This window comes from Andrographis paniculata, unplaced genomic scaffold (assembly GCF_009805555.1).
Source record: "Andrographis paniculata isolate CXL003 unplaced genomic scaffold, ASM980555v1 Contig82END, whole genome shotgun sequence".
NCBI lineage: Eukaryota > Viridiplantae > Streptophyta > Magnoliopsida > Lamiales > Acanthaceae > Andrographis > Andrographis paniculata.
In genome coordinates, this window is record NW_026137620.1 from 2,966,339 (window position 1) to 2,983,040 (window position 16,702).

At 29.1% G+C, this 16,702-nt stretch overlaps 1 protein-coding gene across 1 annotated transcript; it reads right to left on the minus strand.

The window, feature by feature from the left end:
* Positions 1 to 687: 687 nt before the first annotated feature.
* On the minus strand, positions 688 to 4,721 carry LOC127241418 (protein HEADING DATE 3A-like). The gene is made up of 4 exons (XM_051260454.1): positions 4,423 to 4,721; positions 4,274 to 4,335; positions 1,805 to 1,845; positions 688 to 1,118 (listed from the first exon to the last, which is right to left on the minus strand). Exons 1-4 carry the CDS (start codon positions 4,618 to 4,620, stop codon positions 895 to 897), a joined length of 525 nt encoding a protein of 174 aa, XP_051116411.1. The 5' UTR covers positions 4,621 to 4,721; the 3' UTR covers positions 688 to 894.
* Positions 4,722 to 16,702: the final 11,981 nt, after the last annotated feature.

Genomic DNA, 16,702 nt, shown 5'->3' on the forward strand with positions numbered 1-16,702 from the left:
CTTTGTTCTTTTAATCTTCATACAAATTATGTCCGAAAGTCTAACTTAGTGACAAAAAATTGACACGCTCAATGGGATATCGCATACCACGCTTCCGTTAATCAAATATCAAAATCAAGTTGTGAAGAATTTGGTGTCCCTTGAAAATGTCCTTACCGGAAAAGGGGAGTGACCTAAATGAGAAGTTCTTGAAGCCTCTCAACCCGGAAGGATGCATTCAATCCAAGTTGACGAAGAATTTGCTTGCGTAAGCTTTTTAGGACAATCTTTAGGTAGAATATAATCTTGCAATAAAATCCCGATGATATTTCCATATTTGTTCTTTAGAAAATTCTGAAATATTAGAGGGTCTGATAGAGCTACACAAAAATGAGCAGCTTCAAAATGAAGAGGTTAGAAATCAACCAATAAAGTAACCCAGCCAAATCTTATAGAAGATAATCTTTCGATAAAATTCCAACCATATTTTCATTTTTTTTCTTCAGAAAACTCTAAAATATTAGATGATCGATAGAGCTACACAAAAATAAGTGTCTTCAAATGAAAATGTTATAAATCAACCAATAAGATAACCAAGCCAAAATATAATAGTCTTCGTGGATCAAGATACAATTTCTATCATGCCTACGCTATCCATAGTAGATGATTTGGTTGTGAAAAACGAATATTTTATTATCTTTAGATATATTACACCAGCAAGTGAATGAAGTTTTATTTCGACCAATTCACAAAATAATAATACAGCTATATATATATATATATATGTATTTGCTAACTATATATTTTAAGATTATAAAATTGATGGTAGGATGTAATGAGTAATTAGCGGATAGTAATAGTAATAGTAATGATAATGTTATGTATTAAATTAATTATTATTAGTTAGTAAATTATCTATCGTCTCCTGCCACCAGTGCCACTCTCCCGCTGACCATTAAAATAGACAGCCGCCACAGGAGGTCCCAGATTGTAGAGCTCAGCGAAGTCCCGGGTGTTGAAGTGCTGGCGCCACCCTGGAGCGTACACCGTCTGCCGCCCCAGCTGCCGGAAAAGCACGAACACGAATCGGTGAATTCCCATCGACGGCCGAGGATTCTCGTACCACACAATCTCTTGCCCTGCAAATATATATATATATATATTCTTTTACCTTCAATTTTATACCTCCACACTTATATATTATATTTATTTATTACTCTCTCTATCAATTTTCTAATATCCTATTTCATATTTACACGTATTTTTAGGAAATTAAGATTTTTATTATAAAATGACAAATTTGCCCTTAATCTTGTGTATAAAAAATGAAAGAGTAAATAAAGTAAGGGTAAAAGAGTAAATTTTGTGTATAAAAATAGAAAGGGTGACAATAATTGTTGGACATTCCAAATAGAAAAGTAAGAAGTTATTTTGTAGACGGATGGGGTATATCTTAACAGGCAATATCTAAAAAAGGTAAGGACACCGGCGGAGTCAGAAAATTTTTTTTGGTCGGACAGCGAAATTTTTTTTATATAAATAATATAATATAATTAAAAAAATTTTAAAAAATTTTGCAATATTTGAACTAATATTTTTAAGTGTTTAAGTTAAATATAAATAATAATAATAGTTTTGTTAAATCTATAGGGGTTGACTAATTATTTAAATTTTAAAAAATATACAAATATTACATAATAAAAATACAAAATTCAAATAATTAGGATGGTGGGCGGCGGAACACCCTTCAGTCCCCCTACTAGCTCCGCCACTGTGTACGTATGTAATGAATTTTGTTCGATGAGGTGAGAGATTGATTACTTACCGAATGTTGCTCCAGTGGTTGCGGGAATATCAGTCACCAGCCTGTATAATGACAGAATTACAATGTAGATTCATTAATTATGTAAAAGTTTCAAATGATACGAATACAAACAAGACAACAATACCAGGACCAGAAGAAGATCACAAAACATTTGGGACGATAAAAATAGATTCCATGAGGAAACATGCATGCAATACAATGATGGCAAATATATATAATTAAACAACAAGAATATTATTGTGAACAGTACATTCACTTTTATTTTAATTTTTGTATCTAAATTTATATTGAAAAATTGTCTTAGCATGAATAAATAAACATATATATATATATATATGTATGTTATGATGGTGTATTTAGTCGAGATAGCCAGGGCGGAACTACACGGGGTTAGGGGGGTCAACTCCTCCAACCTTCAAAACATATGTATTTTTTAATGTAAAAAATAATAAAATTATGTATTTTATAATAATTTGTCTCTCCTAATTTTTTAGTTTTTAATGTAAAAGACCATAAAAATTTTTATCCGTTTGTTGATTTATACTTTTAGTCTTTAAATTTTATTTTTTATAGTAAAAAAATATTAATTTTTTTTGAAATTTTTATAAAACATTTAAATTTTTCATGTTTTTTTGTCAAGTGTACTATCAATAATAAAAAAAAAACAACATTGAATCGATAAAAAAAAAAAAAATCAATTTTACTACACGGGGTTAGGGGGGTCAACTCCTCCAACCTTCAAAACATATGTATTTTTTAATGTAAAAAATAATAAAATTATGTATTTTATAATAATTTGTCTCTCCTAATTTTTTAGTTTTTAATGTAAAAGACCATAAAAATTTTTATCCGTTTGTTGATTTATACTTTTAGTCTTTAAATTTTATTTTTTATAGTAAAAAAATATTAAATTTTTTTGAAATTTTTATAAAACATTTAAATTTTTCATGTTTTTTTGTCAAGTGTACTATCAATAATAAAAAAAAAACAACATTGAATCGATAAAAAAAAAAAAAAATCAATTTTACTCCTCCGGACTTTTACTGCTGATTCCGTTACTGGAAATAGCTATTTCTAATAATGAAAACAATAGGATTAGAAAACTGAAAGTATATAGATGGTATCTATTGTAAATAATTAATGTTGCCAATGATAATGTAAGTAGAAAAAAAAAACATTTAGAAGTGGAATTTCATCCGAACTTAAGTGAACAACTCTACCTAGTACTCCCTCCGTCTTAGATAAAATGAGCGCATATTATAGATACTGGAATTTAATGACGAAAATAAAAAATAGGAATAAATTATATGGGATAGAGGAAATAATAGTAAGTACAATCTGCAAATTTATACATATTTTTATATATATATATATTGTAGAAATGGCAAAAAATAAACTACAAAAAAAAAAAAACTATATATATAATAATAAGAATTATGCAATGAATCTTCTGGTTTTATTTATTTATTATCGATAATGCACTACCCTTTTAGAGTATATCAACTTTCATAGAGTTTAAAATCTTTATATCGTAAATGACATACTAATTAATTAATTAGTCCATAAAATTAAATATAGAGTTAATTGATGTAGGGGTACATGCTGTATTTGCTTTCACGGGTAAATATTTTAAAATTTGTACATTATCTTTTTTATTTTTCAAAAGCTTCTCTCAACCCCAATATAATAATATCATACAAAAAGGAAAAAATTAAAAATACAAGTACCCCAGCTAATGAAGAAAAAAAAAAAAAAAATATATATATATATTGTTGAAAGATACATCAGAGAAGTAGATGGATAGATCAGTTTTTGTTGTTAGCCCTTAGCTGTCTTTTCCCAAACTTATCATCATTGATGCACTCAACCTTCAAGGGTTAAATTAAAGGATATATAAGGTAACATAAATTAGTAAGCTATTATTTTAGTCCCAATCTAATTTTTAAGCGGATTATATCTGAAAATAGTTTTGGAAGTAAAAATTTTTCGGTAAAATGGGCCTTCAGTGCCGGACTCGTCATGCTGGCCCGTTGTTGCTGAGGTGACGTTGGCGCAGTTGACATGGTCATCCGACGTGGCATTTACATGATGACATGTCAATCGCGTTAGCGCCACATGGCCAGCGTGGCGAGTCCGGCACCGGAGGATCATTTTAGCAAAAATTTTTTACTTACGGAACTAATTTCAAACATGATCCACTTAAAGTTATAAAATGATAGAGAGGATTAGATAGGAGACTAAAAAAAACAGTTCACCATAAATTAACATTAGCCAACCAGAGCTGCGTCACTAAATATATTTTTTCCGTTACAAATATACTATTTTTTTGTAGCACAGTGAAAAAGAAATTATGAAAATTTAGTCGTGTGGGAAATGATAATGACGTTACATCACATGGAATATGCATACATACATATGAATCCATCAAAATTAAATAATGAATGAATGAATTAATGTTAGGTTACCAACCAGTGCAAGTATTCCCTAAGATTAGGATCACTAGGGCTGGGAGCATCAGGATCCACCATAACCTGCATGCAGAAATCAAATATTTATATATTTATATATACATATATATGTATATAAAATTAATTAATTTTAATTTATAAATTGGTGACCAGTGTATAGAAGGTCCGGAGGTCATCCCCTCCGACCTCAATCCGGGGCTGGCTCAGAAGCTCCGAGGGCCTAAAGTCGCTGCCGTTGGTCACTTCTCTCGCGCCGTAAAACACTCGCAGTGCCGTACTTCTCGTGAATGGCTCCACCACGTCCCCAACCACCCGAGCTACCACCAAAGGATCTCTCTCCCGAGGCATCCTACCCTACCCTACCCGACCCGACCCAACCCTAATTTGATCCTACCCTATATTCTTGATCGATGATTACACACGAATAAATTGGGCTAGGGTTAGGGTTAGGGTTTATTGCATAAATTCTAGAGGCACACATGCATGCATCTGAATTAATTAATTCGTGGAGGAGCTATTTATAGATTGTCGTCTACACCTTGCATGCATGCATGCTTCTTTCGAGAAAGATAGATAGATAGATAGATTGATAGATAGATAGATGCCTAATTATAGCCAATGATATATATGCGACTAGCTAGTGCAATCTATAGGCTGTGTTTGTTTGGGAATTGGATTTTAAATACGTTATTCATCTCATTTTTTTTTTTCCCAAAAACGTCAAATCAAACACGTATTTTTCATTTTCTATATTATACTAAAAATCAATTTTACATTCAAAACATCACATCTACACCTATTTATATCACATCATACAACTATTCAAATTTAAAATTTTTACTATTCAAATCCCAACTCAAAATCCAATGCCTCCAAACAAACACATTGAAAAAAAAAAAAAAAAAAAAGCGTTGCAGTGTCTGTTTCAGGAGATTCATATTCTCAAATGCCTATAACATAGAAACTAAGCAACAGAATTCTTGCTTGGGTTATTCTATATCAATTTTTTACTTTTGTTTTAGTACCTTACGTATGTATCTGCCTATCAATGTATATTATATATATAAATATATATACAAATGCATCTGCCCAGTTTAACCCCAGAGCCGGCCCGGGGCCTGGCGAAGGGCACCCGCCCAGGGCCCACGTAAACAGGGGCCAATTATATATTTATGTTATATATGTGTAATTTATCTATATATAATTTATTTGATATATGTAAATGTAAAGGGTTGTAGTTTGGTGTGTTAAAGATCAATTTTTAATGTTACGTTCTTAAATTCAAATCTTATAATTCCCTTCGTTCCAAAATAGTTGTCTTGTTTCTCTATTTTTGTCCGTTACAGAACAATTGTCTTATTTCTTTATTTAGTAGTCGTGGTTCCTACTTTATAACAAAATTATTCATACTTTTCCATACTATCCATAATTATTACTTTAACCCACTCTTTAAAATCTTTCAAAAAGTAAGGGCATTTTAGTCATTTATTTTCTACTTTATGGATACTTTCAATTAAATACTATTATTCTTTGATTTCTATGTCAACTCTCAAGAAGACATCTATTGGGACGTTGGAGTATGTCTCAAACATTTAACAAAAAGAATTTATACTATTTTTCATTTAAAAATATTAGAAAAATATTTTATTTAATTATTTATATTTTATTATATATAAAAATATATTACTTATATATATATATTCAAAAGGTCTTTTTTTTTTCTTTTTTTTTTTTTTTTTTTTTCGCCTCAGCCCTTCGAAAATTAGAACCGGCCTTGTTGAACCCTCTCTCTCTATATATTCACAGAGGCTCTGCGCTCCCTCTCTCTCTCTATATATATTCACACACGCTCTGCTCTCCCTCTCTCTCTCTCTCTATGTATATATATACACACACAAGTAAGAATCTACCACATCATTATCTCGAATAAAAGAATCTTAAAATTCCTAAAATAACCGACCTTATCACAGGAATTGCATCAAACAACAAACGTATATATATATATATATATATATAGGATTCCAATTTTTTATGCAGAACCTGATATTTAGGTGAAAATAATATTCCATTAGTCCCAATACAATAGTGTTATTTATTATTTTTGTCCATCCTAAAACAATAATTTTATTTATATAAATAATCATATCATTATAAAAATACCATTATTTTTTCATTATTATTACACAGTTGCTATTACCTTTTACATTAATATACTCGCAAGGGCAAAAATCTTTTACCTATATTTTTTACCCGGTATCAATATAATATTAATATTCCTTAAATTTCGTACCCAACACAACCAATACTATACTTTCGGGACGGAAGAAGTATAATTTAACAACAGTTTTTTTAACCTCACATTCAATAGTAACCACAAACTAGAATTGTGTTTGGTTTAGTTTGAGATTTTGATTTAGTTTAAATACTACTGCTTCCATCATTCAAATTTATAGTAAAATTTTTTTTTGAATTGTCATATAAAAAAAATTATATATATTCTTAAATATATTATTACTTTTGTATTTTTTACTATAAATAATAAAATGTAACAGTATTACACATTTTATTAATAGTTGTGCTCAAACAATCAAGCACACAATTGAATAGGAGATGAAATATTTTGATATATTATTTTATTAAAAATAATAATAATCTCTCTGTCACTGCTGAATGTATATTTTGTTATGATTTTGGTGTATTTCATTCAAAAATATTAATTTTTAATTATAATAGAAATAATCATGTTTAAGTTGAAAAATAGCTCTAATATTTATAAAAATATTTATTTCTTTTGTATTTTAAAGAGGGTAAAAATGCAAAAAATTTTACTTTAACTAACCAATTATATTTTTTATTCACTAAAAAAATAAAAATATATATTGAATTGAGACGAGTAAATATATTTTTATTGAAATCCAAGATGATTTAAATTTGAAACCCAAATCAAATACACATAACTAAACAAAGCAAAAATATTTCTTTCCACTCGAGTGAACAAGTTAACTAGTTTTGAGTAAAACTTATTCTTATATCATAAACTTTATAATTTATAGTAAAAATGGTTCGTTTAATTTTGATTTATTTATTACTTACAATTAAAAAAATAGTGAAATATCAAGACACTATTTACTTTGAGATTTATTTCAATTTCAATATATATTTATGTAAAAATATACCATCTTTCTATAGAAAATATCACATTCAATATAACTATTTCACAAAAATAAATAAATAAATAAATAACAAAATCAAAACCAAAATCAAACACAATAGACCAAAATACATTTAATAATAATGTGATATTACAGAGGAAAACTTTATATATAAACCAAAGAATAAAATTCTTGAACAAATCTTTTTAGAAATCATATATTAGCACTTTGAACTTTTTTTTTTTTAATTTTCATTATTTTTTAATTTAACATTTTATGAGAGAATATTTTATTTTAATTGTGAAATAGGAGAGTTGAATAGTAAAAACAAAAATAGATCAGAGAGAATACAAGATTCTCTTGAATGTATTTTGGAATTGTATTGGTGTTTGAGAATAGTTTAAATTTTGAATGAGAAATACGAGTTGGATATAATTTAAATAGTTATTAATTAAATGTAATCCGTTAAATAAAATATTTATTTTTTAGTGCAATATATTAAATGAAAAGTATAATATTTAGTGTGATAGTTTTTAGGAGAAAGATTATCAAGTTAAATAATACTTTCTCCGTTTGCAAACTAATATTCTACTTTCTTATTTTGGACGTCCAACAACTATTGTCTTTTTTTTTTTAAACACAAATTTTACATTTTTACCCTTCATTCATTTATTACTTTTAATCTCTACTATACAATTAAGAACAAATTTGTCAATTCATAACAAAAAGACAATCACCTAAAAAACCATGCAAATATACTTTAGGACAATAGAAATTTGACGGAGGGAGTAATTGAATTTTTGAATTTTTTTTTATAAAAAAAAAGAATAAAAATAAATAAATAAATAAATTCATGCTGTCCATCAGTAAAGGAGAGAGAGAGAATGCAAGTTCTAGGATAGAAAAGAAAAGAAGCATTTGGAATGTAAATAGTTCTTGGATAGAAAAGAAAAGAAGCATTTGGCATACACTTGGCAAGATAAGGGTTGGCCAAATATATGCCTCATGGTGAAGCTGTACTATTAATGCATCTTCTTTTCTTTCTTTTCCATTCGAATCATATGTGTGATATATATATAATTCTCTCTATCTCTATTCTCTTTATAGTCAATCATTGTTTAGATAAAGAGTTTTGGAGGTTTTTGGAAATTTGCAAATTTAGAAAAAATAAAAAAAATTAGTATTTGATTTGATGTTTTGTGACAAAAAAAAAAAGTGTATTTGATTTGATGTTTTTCAAAAAATAAATGCGAAATGAGTGAAAGCGTGTTGCGTAAACAAAGTCAATTATTGCTGAAGCAGCTTTGTGATTGTGCCCACACATTTTGAACACAACCATACTTTGTCATCCTATGGTTATAAACCAGACTGCATCACGGAACCTCTCCGTTTACTTCATCTTCTTAACTAATTCACAATTTAAATCGACATCAATACGCGATGTGAGTATATATATGGGATAACTTATTTTATCTAGATAATAAAAAATATATATAATTCCAATATCAATTCAAACTATAATTCAAGATTTATAGTCCATAATCCATTTATGACAAAATTATTATAAAATATAATCCCCTAATTTTATTAATCAAATGAGTCACTGGACGTACTCTTTTTTATTTTTATTTTTTAAAAAAATCTGACCAACAAGCTCTGACAATTCTTGAATTGTGCAATAAAAACTCCTTGGAAGCGAGAAAGACTACATAAGTAAGTATGAACGCCCAGGAAGGGTATTGGAAGATGTGGAGAACTTGCTCAATTTTATAACATTTAGGTTGAGTTGACAGCTTCGCTAGAGATTCTTTTTTTAGGGCGGTCCTGACTCACCGGATAAAGGATACTCCTTCCCTAAGAACGACAATCTCTCTTACGAGAGACGAAGAAACTCCTACTCTACTAATTAGCGGTTATCGGTATAGTGAACAGAATGTCTCTACTGATAGGTTGTAATTATTTATTTCACCTATTAGCATTAAACAAGGGAGGATTAAATTAGCCTAAAATTAAGAATTAAAACTAAAATAATGCAAAATAAAAGCAAACTAAAATTCTCCAAATAACAAAAATCCAATTTTGACTCCAAAATTGCATTGATTCATAATTTCTTCCATCTTTGAAACAAGACATGATATGTTGACTTTCCTCGTATTTATATGATATCTTTCTATCCAAATATTGAAGGTTTAAATCCACTTATTTGAAAGAAATATTTTCATAGTTTGAACATTTTATAATTGACTGGAGTTTTTCTTTTACTTTTCTTTTGTTCCCTTTATTTGGATGTGTTGGATTAAAAATCCAATTATGGGTTAAATGTAACTATTTTGGGCTATCAGTCAGATTAAGTCTATATTAAGTGATTTATTAATTTATTGGGCTTAAATATGTATTTAGTAAGTGCGGGCCTCTTATGTGCATAAACCGTTAACTTATTAATTGAATGATGAGGCCAATTAATAATAAGAAATATAAATAGGGTTGTGATCCAACAACCATTACGTTGCCTATCTCATCGTGGAAGTAACGGCAGGTTTTCTCAGGATGGGTTGCGCCATAGGCTTGAAGAACACAAAACCCTCCATTATTTGCAGATCTGAATCCGACTATGATCAGGAATAAGGTTGGATTTTTTCGCTTTATTTTCTTATCTCAATTATTACAACACGGTAGATTCTGGACTTAGGGTTAAATTCCCGGTATCAGAGCGGTTCCGTGTTGAATTTTTGGGATATGCAATTGGATGAATTAATCTTTAATCAGAAGCGTATTTATTCCCTTTTTTTTTCAATCGTGAATTTTATTTTATCCTACTGTCACTGCACACATGTTAGTCGATGTACTAAAAATTCGACATAACTTTGAAATCTGAATTCTATTGTATATGCAATCGAATTGAATGATTATAATCTGGGTCATAATATGTTAATAAATATATGATTGCAATTCAGTTATATGTGGATCCTCAATACTTTAATTAGATTGACTAATTGTCAAACCCTTGTAGATCAAGCGGTAAGACATCCCTCAAAATTATGGATTTATTCTCATATGTTTTATGATGCAATTAAGTTTGTGAATCGACATGTAATTTTGATCATATGTGTTTGTCTATTTATTCAGATTCATCATTTTATTGTTGTTTCCTGAAACTTTTGATGGTTTCATTTTAATTATTGCTTCGAAATTAAATTCAAGTATGCTATACACATGTGCATGCAATTATAAGTTTATATACATGCAATTGGAATAGCACATGCATATCCATCGTCTGTGGTGTTGGTTTATTCATCCATTTATCTTTTTTTTTTTTTTTTTGGGATACTGTATAAGAATCAGATCGGATTGCATTCAATTAATTGACAGCTAGTCAGGCAATTTGGCACAAATAATTAAATGCTATGATTGAAGTTGTAATTATATGAATAATCGATGCAGATCATATTTACTTTTTATGGCTATTTTTTTTAATAATCGAATATTCATTATGATTCGTTTGATAGTCCAATTAAATTGGAATACAGTAGCATGTATTTTTTACAGCATTCATTTGTACAAATTCGACTATAATTATTTATTGTATCAAATTTATAGTCTCTTTGGGTGGCATATTTTTTGCCTATGTAATTCCGTTGCACTTACTACTTTCTTGGACTACTTTATTATATTAATAAGTCCAGAAATTAATTGCTATTGTTATAGCTTTCATACATATTGAACATACATATTTATTTAAGGTGAATTTAATTAGCAATAAATAATATAATATATTTTATGAATTGGTTGAAACAGTTATGTTGCCAAAGCAGCCTCTGCTGTGTAAATCAGTTTATTTTATGTATTAGAAAGTTGTATTTGTGACTTATAAGGCTTCTGATTGACCCAAAGGCAATTCAACCATTAAGTAGTTACATACATGTTTAATGATATTGAATGTGGCGATGATAATTTTGATTGTTTGTCTGTGGATAATAGATCACTCCAAAGATGGAGTGTTGTTTGACACACTACTTTATTGTCTACATTTAATTGTCAAAATAAGTTTATCACTGGCGAGTCAGTAATTTGTCCAACGACATTTGCTGATGTTGCTTGATAACTTGTGATATAATTGCTACTTTATTTAATAAATTCACATACGAAACATTCAGTAGCTTATAGACATGTGCATTCAGTTGCTAATAAGCATTCTTTATTTTCTATGGAATCAGACCCGTATATATTGAATATGATTCTGATTATCATTTCGTTTAAGAAAATTATAAATTCATTAATAATGCATGCTGCGTTTTGACGGTGAAGATCAAGTATTTGATGTTGCCAAAGTAACCTCTCTTCTATAAGATTTTTTCTTGATAATGTAAGGGTTTATGTGTATTTTAATTCATGTGATTATTCTTCGGCCCAAAGGCAATCGGTAATTGACAGAATGAAATATACATTTGCGATAGTATGTATGGGACGATTATATGGATTTAACTTATGTGAATAGTAAATCAGTCCAAAGATTGGTTGCTATTTGACATTACTTATTGTCCGTATATGATTATTGCAACAAGATGACTGCTAGCAATCAATGTTATTGATCCAATGATTGATCATTGATGTTGCACTTAGTGTATTGGGATAAGAATGCATCATTATTGAGCTTCATTATGATTCATTTGGTTGCATGAATCATGACTTGGCATTAATAATAGACCAACTCACTCATACGGCGAAAAACACTGCTCATGAAGGACAGTTGTTTGAGAAGTGGGATAGGTTCAACGCCTAAGTCTAATTATCATTAAGAAAAGCACTCCATAAATTTTAGGAGTACAATATATGATGATATGGATTCCTTGTCGAAATTAAGAAACGTTTTACCAAAAGTGATAAGGCAGAAATGCGTACTCTTCTTAAGAGTTTCATTACCATAAAGTATAACGACAAACATAACATAAGGGAGTACATCATGAACATGTCTACTATTGCTACTAAATTGAGGGCACTTAAGTTAGACATTTCGGAGGACATGTTTGTCCTATTAGTCTTGCTCTTGAAATTAATTTAATTTCAGTTCATAAACACACCTGGGGGTGGATTTGGTGTAACAACACACATCAATATGTCTATGCAAGATTATTTTATTGTCGAAATCAATTGATGTTGAAAGATACATCTATATGGGTGACGACAAGAAAGTTCAAGTTGAAGTCATTGACAATTTTAGATTATTATTGAGCACTCGTTACTATTTGAATTTGGATGAGACATTTTTTATGGTACCATCTTCAGTCAAAATTTAATATCGATCTCTATTTTGAACAAATTCAGTTATTATTGTTCATTCGGATATAAAGTTTTATCTCTTCCAGAATTCAAAATCGATTGGAACTAGTGCATCATTTGATAATAATAATCACCATTTACTTAATAGTCTAACTTCATATCATGAATTAGTTATTGAACATATGCATATAACTTCCACGATTACGGATCCGCTTAATTAGTAAAGGGTTTCCACATAAGTTCTATAGTGAGCATATTGCTCATTTGAAAAGTGGAACCATATTTCGATATTTCGGTTTAGTGGGAGCTAATTAGTAGTGTTCAAATACTATTAAAGTTACTTTGGTTTACACTGCACAGTTCAGTATTCAATGTTCAATATTCAGGGTGCAGTATTCAGTTTTAATTCAGTATTCAGTTGTTCTGAATTAAAGTTAAGGTGGATCAGTTGGAAATAAGCATGTTAAGATCACATTACATGAAATTTCCATGTTGTGCATCCACACTTGATCGAATCTTAGGTTATGCTGGTTTTGTGACCACTGATCGCTCTCATTGCGATAAATACAATGACGGCCGCTTTGATCCGCACTGATGTGACTTATAGATAAGATTGATAATATACATTAAAGAATCTTATAGCAAAATTCATGAGCTCATAAGGTTATTAAGTGTACATTTACCCAAGTGGGAGATTGTTGGATTAAAAATCCAATTATAGATTAAATGTAACTATAGGGGCTATCAGTTAGATTAAGCCTATATTAAGTGATTTATTAATTTATTGGGCTTATATGTATTTAGTAATTGCGGGTCTCCTATATGCAGAAACCCGTTAACTTATTAATTGGACGATGAGGCCAATTAATAATAAGGGATATAAATAGGGTTGTGATCCCAGGTCTAGACGCAACAACCATTACATTTCCTATCTCATCGTGGGAGTAACGGCGGTTGCGCCATAGGCTTGAAAAACTCAAAACCCTCCATTATTTGCATATCTGAATCCGACTATGATCAGGAATAAGGTTAGATTTATTTCGCTTTATTTTCTTATCTCAATTATTACAACACGGTAGATCCTAGACTTAGCATTAAATTCCTGATAAGTTCCAACAGCATGTTCTTTTTGGATATAATCTAAAGTGTAGAAATATATCTAAAATATCAATATATACATATTTAAATAATCATGAAAAATGTAATATGTCAACCTCACAGATGAAGGGTTTGGAATAAGAAAATAACCAAACATTGATTATATACCTAGGCTAGATTTGCAATGATTTGGGAGTTTGAGATCTATGTTATTATGTGCCTCGTGTATTTATTTGAATACATATTTTATACTCTCTCCGTCCATCTATAAAGTATACATATTTCTATTTTGGAACGTCAAATTACAAAGCAATTATTTCATTAAATACTCTACTTTTTTCCGCAACTACCCATCACATCATTACTTTTATATCAAAAAGTAAGGGCAAAAATATCATTACACTACTTTTACATACCCATTATAATTAAAATACTATTATTTCTTAAACTCTGCGCCAAAAATAAATATATATTTTTTGTTTAGATGGATGGAGTATATTTTATGAATATTTTGATATTTGACATTAGAATTTTGTTACTTTAGCCTTGCATTGAGTTTCCTTTAAAAATTGATCAAAATGAATAATTATTTTGAAAATTCTTGATTTTTATTTATTTTCTTCAACATCCTTTCAGGATGAAAAAAAAAAAACTATGTCAGGAAAATATATAAAATATATAGAAATAAACAAATAAATTTGACCATAAGTAAAATTGTTATATTCTGATAGTACGTCCGGTCGCTAGCGTATTTTTCTAAAGATGAAACAGATTCGTCTCTGAAAATGATGGCACTCTAAAACTCGAAGCTTCGATGAACTAAACCTTTTCCGGAGGGCAATATTCACTTTCTTTTTTATTTTTCTCTCTCCTTCCTCCATGTGTCACAATTTTATTTGTTGGAATAGAGGGAATAGAGAAATTTGAGAATAGAGGATTTGATGCCCATAATTATAGGTATTAATTCTACATTTTAAATGGATAGACATTCTATGTTTACCAATTGGATAAACTTTTCTCATTTATACATTCGATAAACATTCTTTGTCGGTTCATCAGATAGAATTCTCTACTATATGGGTCTGGGTCGCTTACATGTTGTCTATCTAGTGGATTATATTTCAAGCACATCTTGAGACCATTTAAATAAAATAATTACTTGGGAACGGCAATGACTTTGAAGCAAAACATGGGCTCACCAAGTTGAACAGTTACTAAGATTCATGACCTATGCTTATGGTTCAATAACATTCATATTCCTTGACCACATGGAAATTCAGAAAAATATATATTTTATTGAAAATATAAAACAAGTAAAAACATAGTTTGAGGTACTTTTAGAAATTTAGTTACTAATTAAAAAAATGAAAAAAAAAATGTAATAAAGTTAGTGATATTTGTAGTAAATAAGTGTAAAATGACGGATAATAATTAAATATAGAGTTGGTTGCCTTTTCCAAATATAGTAATTGAGGAAATTTAAGGGACGGACGAAAAAAGAAAGTAAGAATAAATTTTGCGAACGGAGTACAATTCTATTTAAATACATATGAGAAAACTTCGCAACATTTAATGTAATTAGCCAAATCAATAACTAAACCAACAAGGTATATATCGTAAGCTCAAATAATTGAAACATATTAATTAATTATGTGGGTTGATACAGTTCTATTCATCGAAATCGGTTATAAGAAATTTCAAAATTGATTTTCATAATTAAGTTATATTGATTCTTTTAACTCATTTATTCAATAATTCCTCACATGAGTGGAAGTGCACAAAATCAGATAAAATGCACAGCTCAGTTCCGAAAAGACATTGACATAGCAAGACAAGTAAATTATAACTTAGAACCTTTCATAGTTAATATTACAAAATATATTGGTGATCGAGTTGACATGATGCACCACCTCAACATACATTTACTCAATAATATTGATGTGTCATTATCTTAGTCTCTATTTGTTCTATATTTTGATTTATTTTGATCATGAATCATACTTTTGGATTCATAATTATTTTATTTGAAGCTGCTCATACTTCAGACTTACATAGGTAATCTTATTTTAAAGAATTAATCTTTAAAAAAATTTAAGAGTCATTAACTTAACCTCATTATATTTATACAAAATTACACTTGTTGCTATATACATATGAAATCGTATTCTAGTGTTACCATCGGACCTTCACAACTTAGTTTTCTATTAACCAAAATTTGGAATTTCCAAGTATTTGATTAAGTTACCAATGTAAGTGTCTCTATTTTGTGGATTTTGGACTCAATTCTCTTAGCAATTTGCACATTTGATTTCTAGGTAATCCTATGATTATCAAAATTACTATTCTTTTTTTATTGACTTGACATAATCAATAGACAAAACTTCATTGGTGTTCAAATGTCTCACTATATTTTTTCTACATCGGATACATCACCATTTAATATTATAAATTCTATTTTTAGCATTTTCAATAGTACATTGGTTATTACAGTAAATCATCACTAGGGGTACTAGTCTAGTCTAGTATGAAATGTCATCCAAGAATTTTTTAAATTATTCGGTTTCTTCTCCGATCTTATCTAAAGTGATGTACTATGATTTCATAGTAAATCATACAATACACATCTATTTTATGGATTTTCAAGAAACAACTCCACTTCAAATAGTGATACGTACTCATTTGTAGACAATCAATCTTTTGTGTCGAATATCCAACCTGCATTGCAGTCAGTACCTTTCAAGTAATGAAGAATATCATGTATAGTACTTGTCAAAGTCAAGAGTAAATTTAACGTAACTAAGAGTGTTAATAGCACTTTACAATGTTTTTGATTTAGATTGTTGATGTATCGGCTTAACTTGTTTAAAGACTAAATTAGTCCTTTTATAACTTGTAAAGTATAC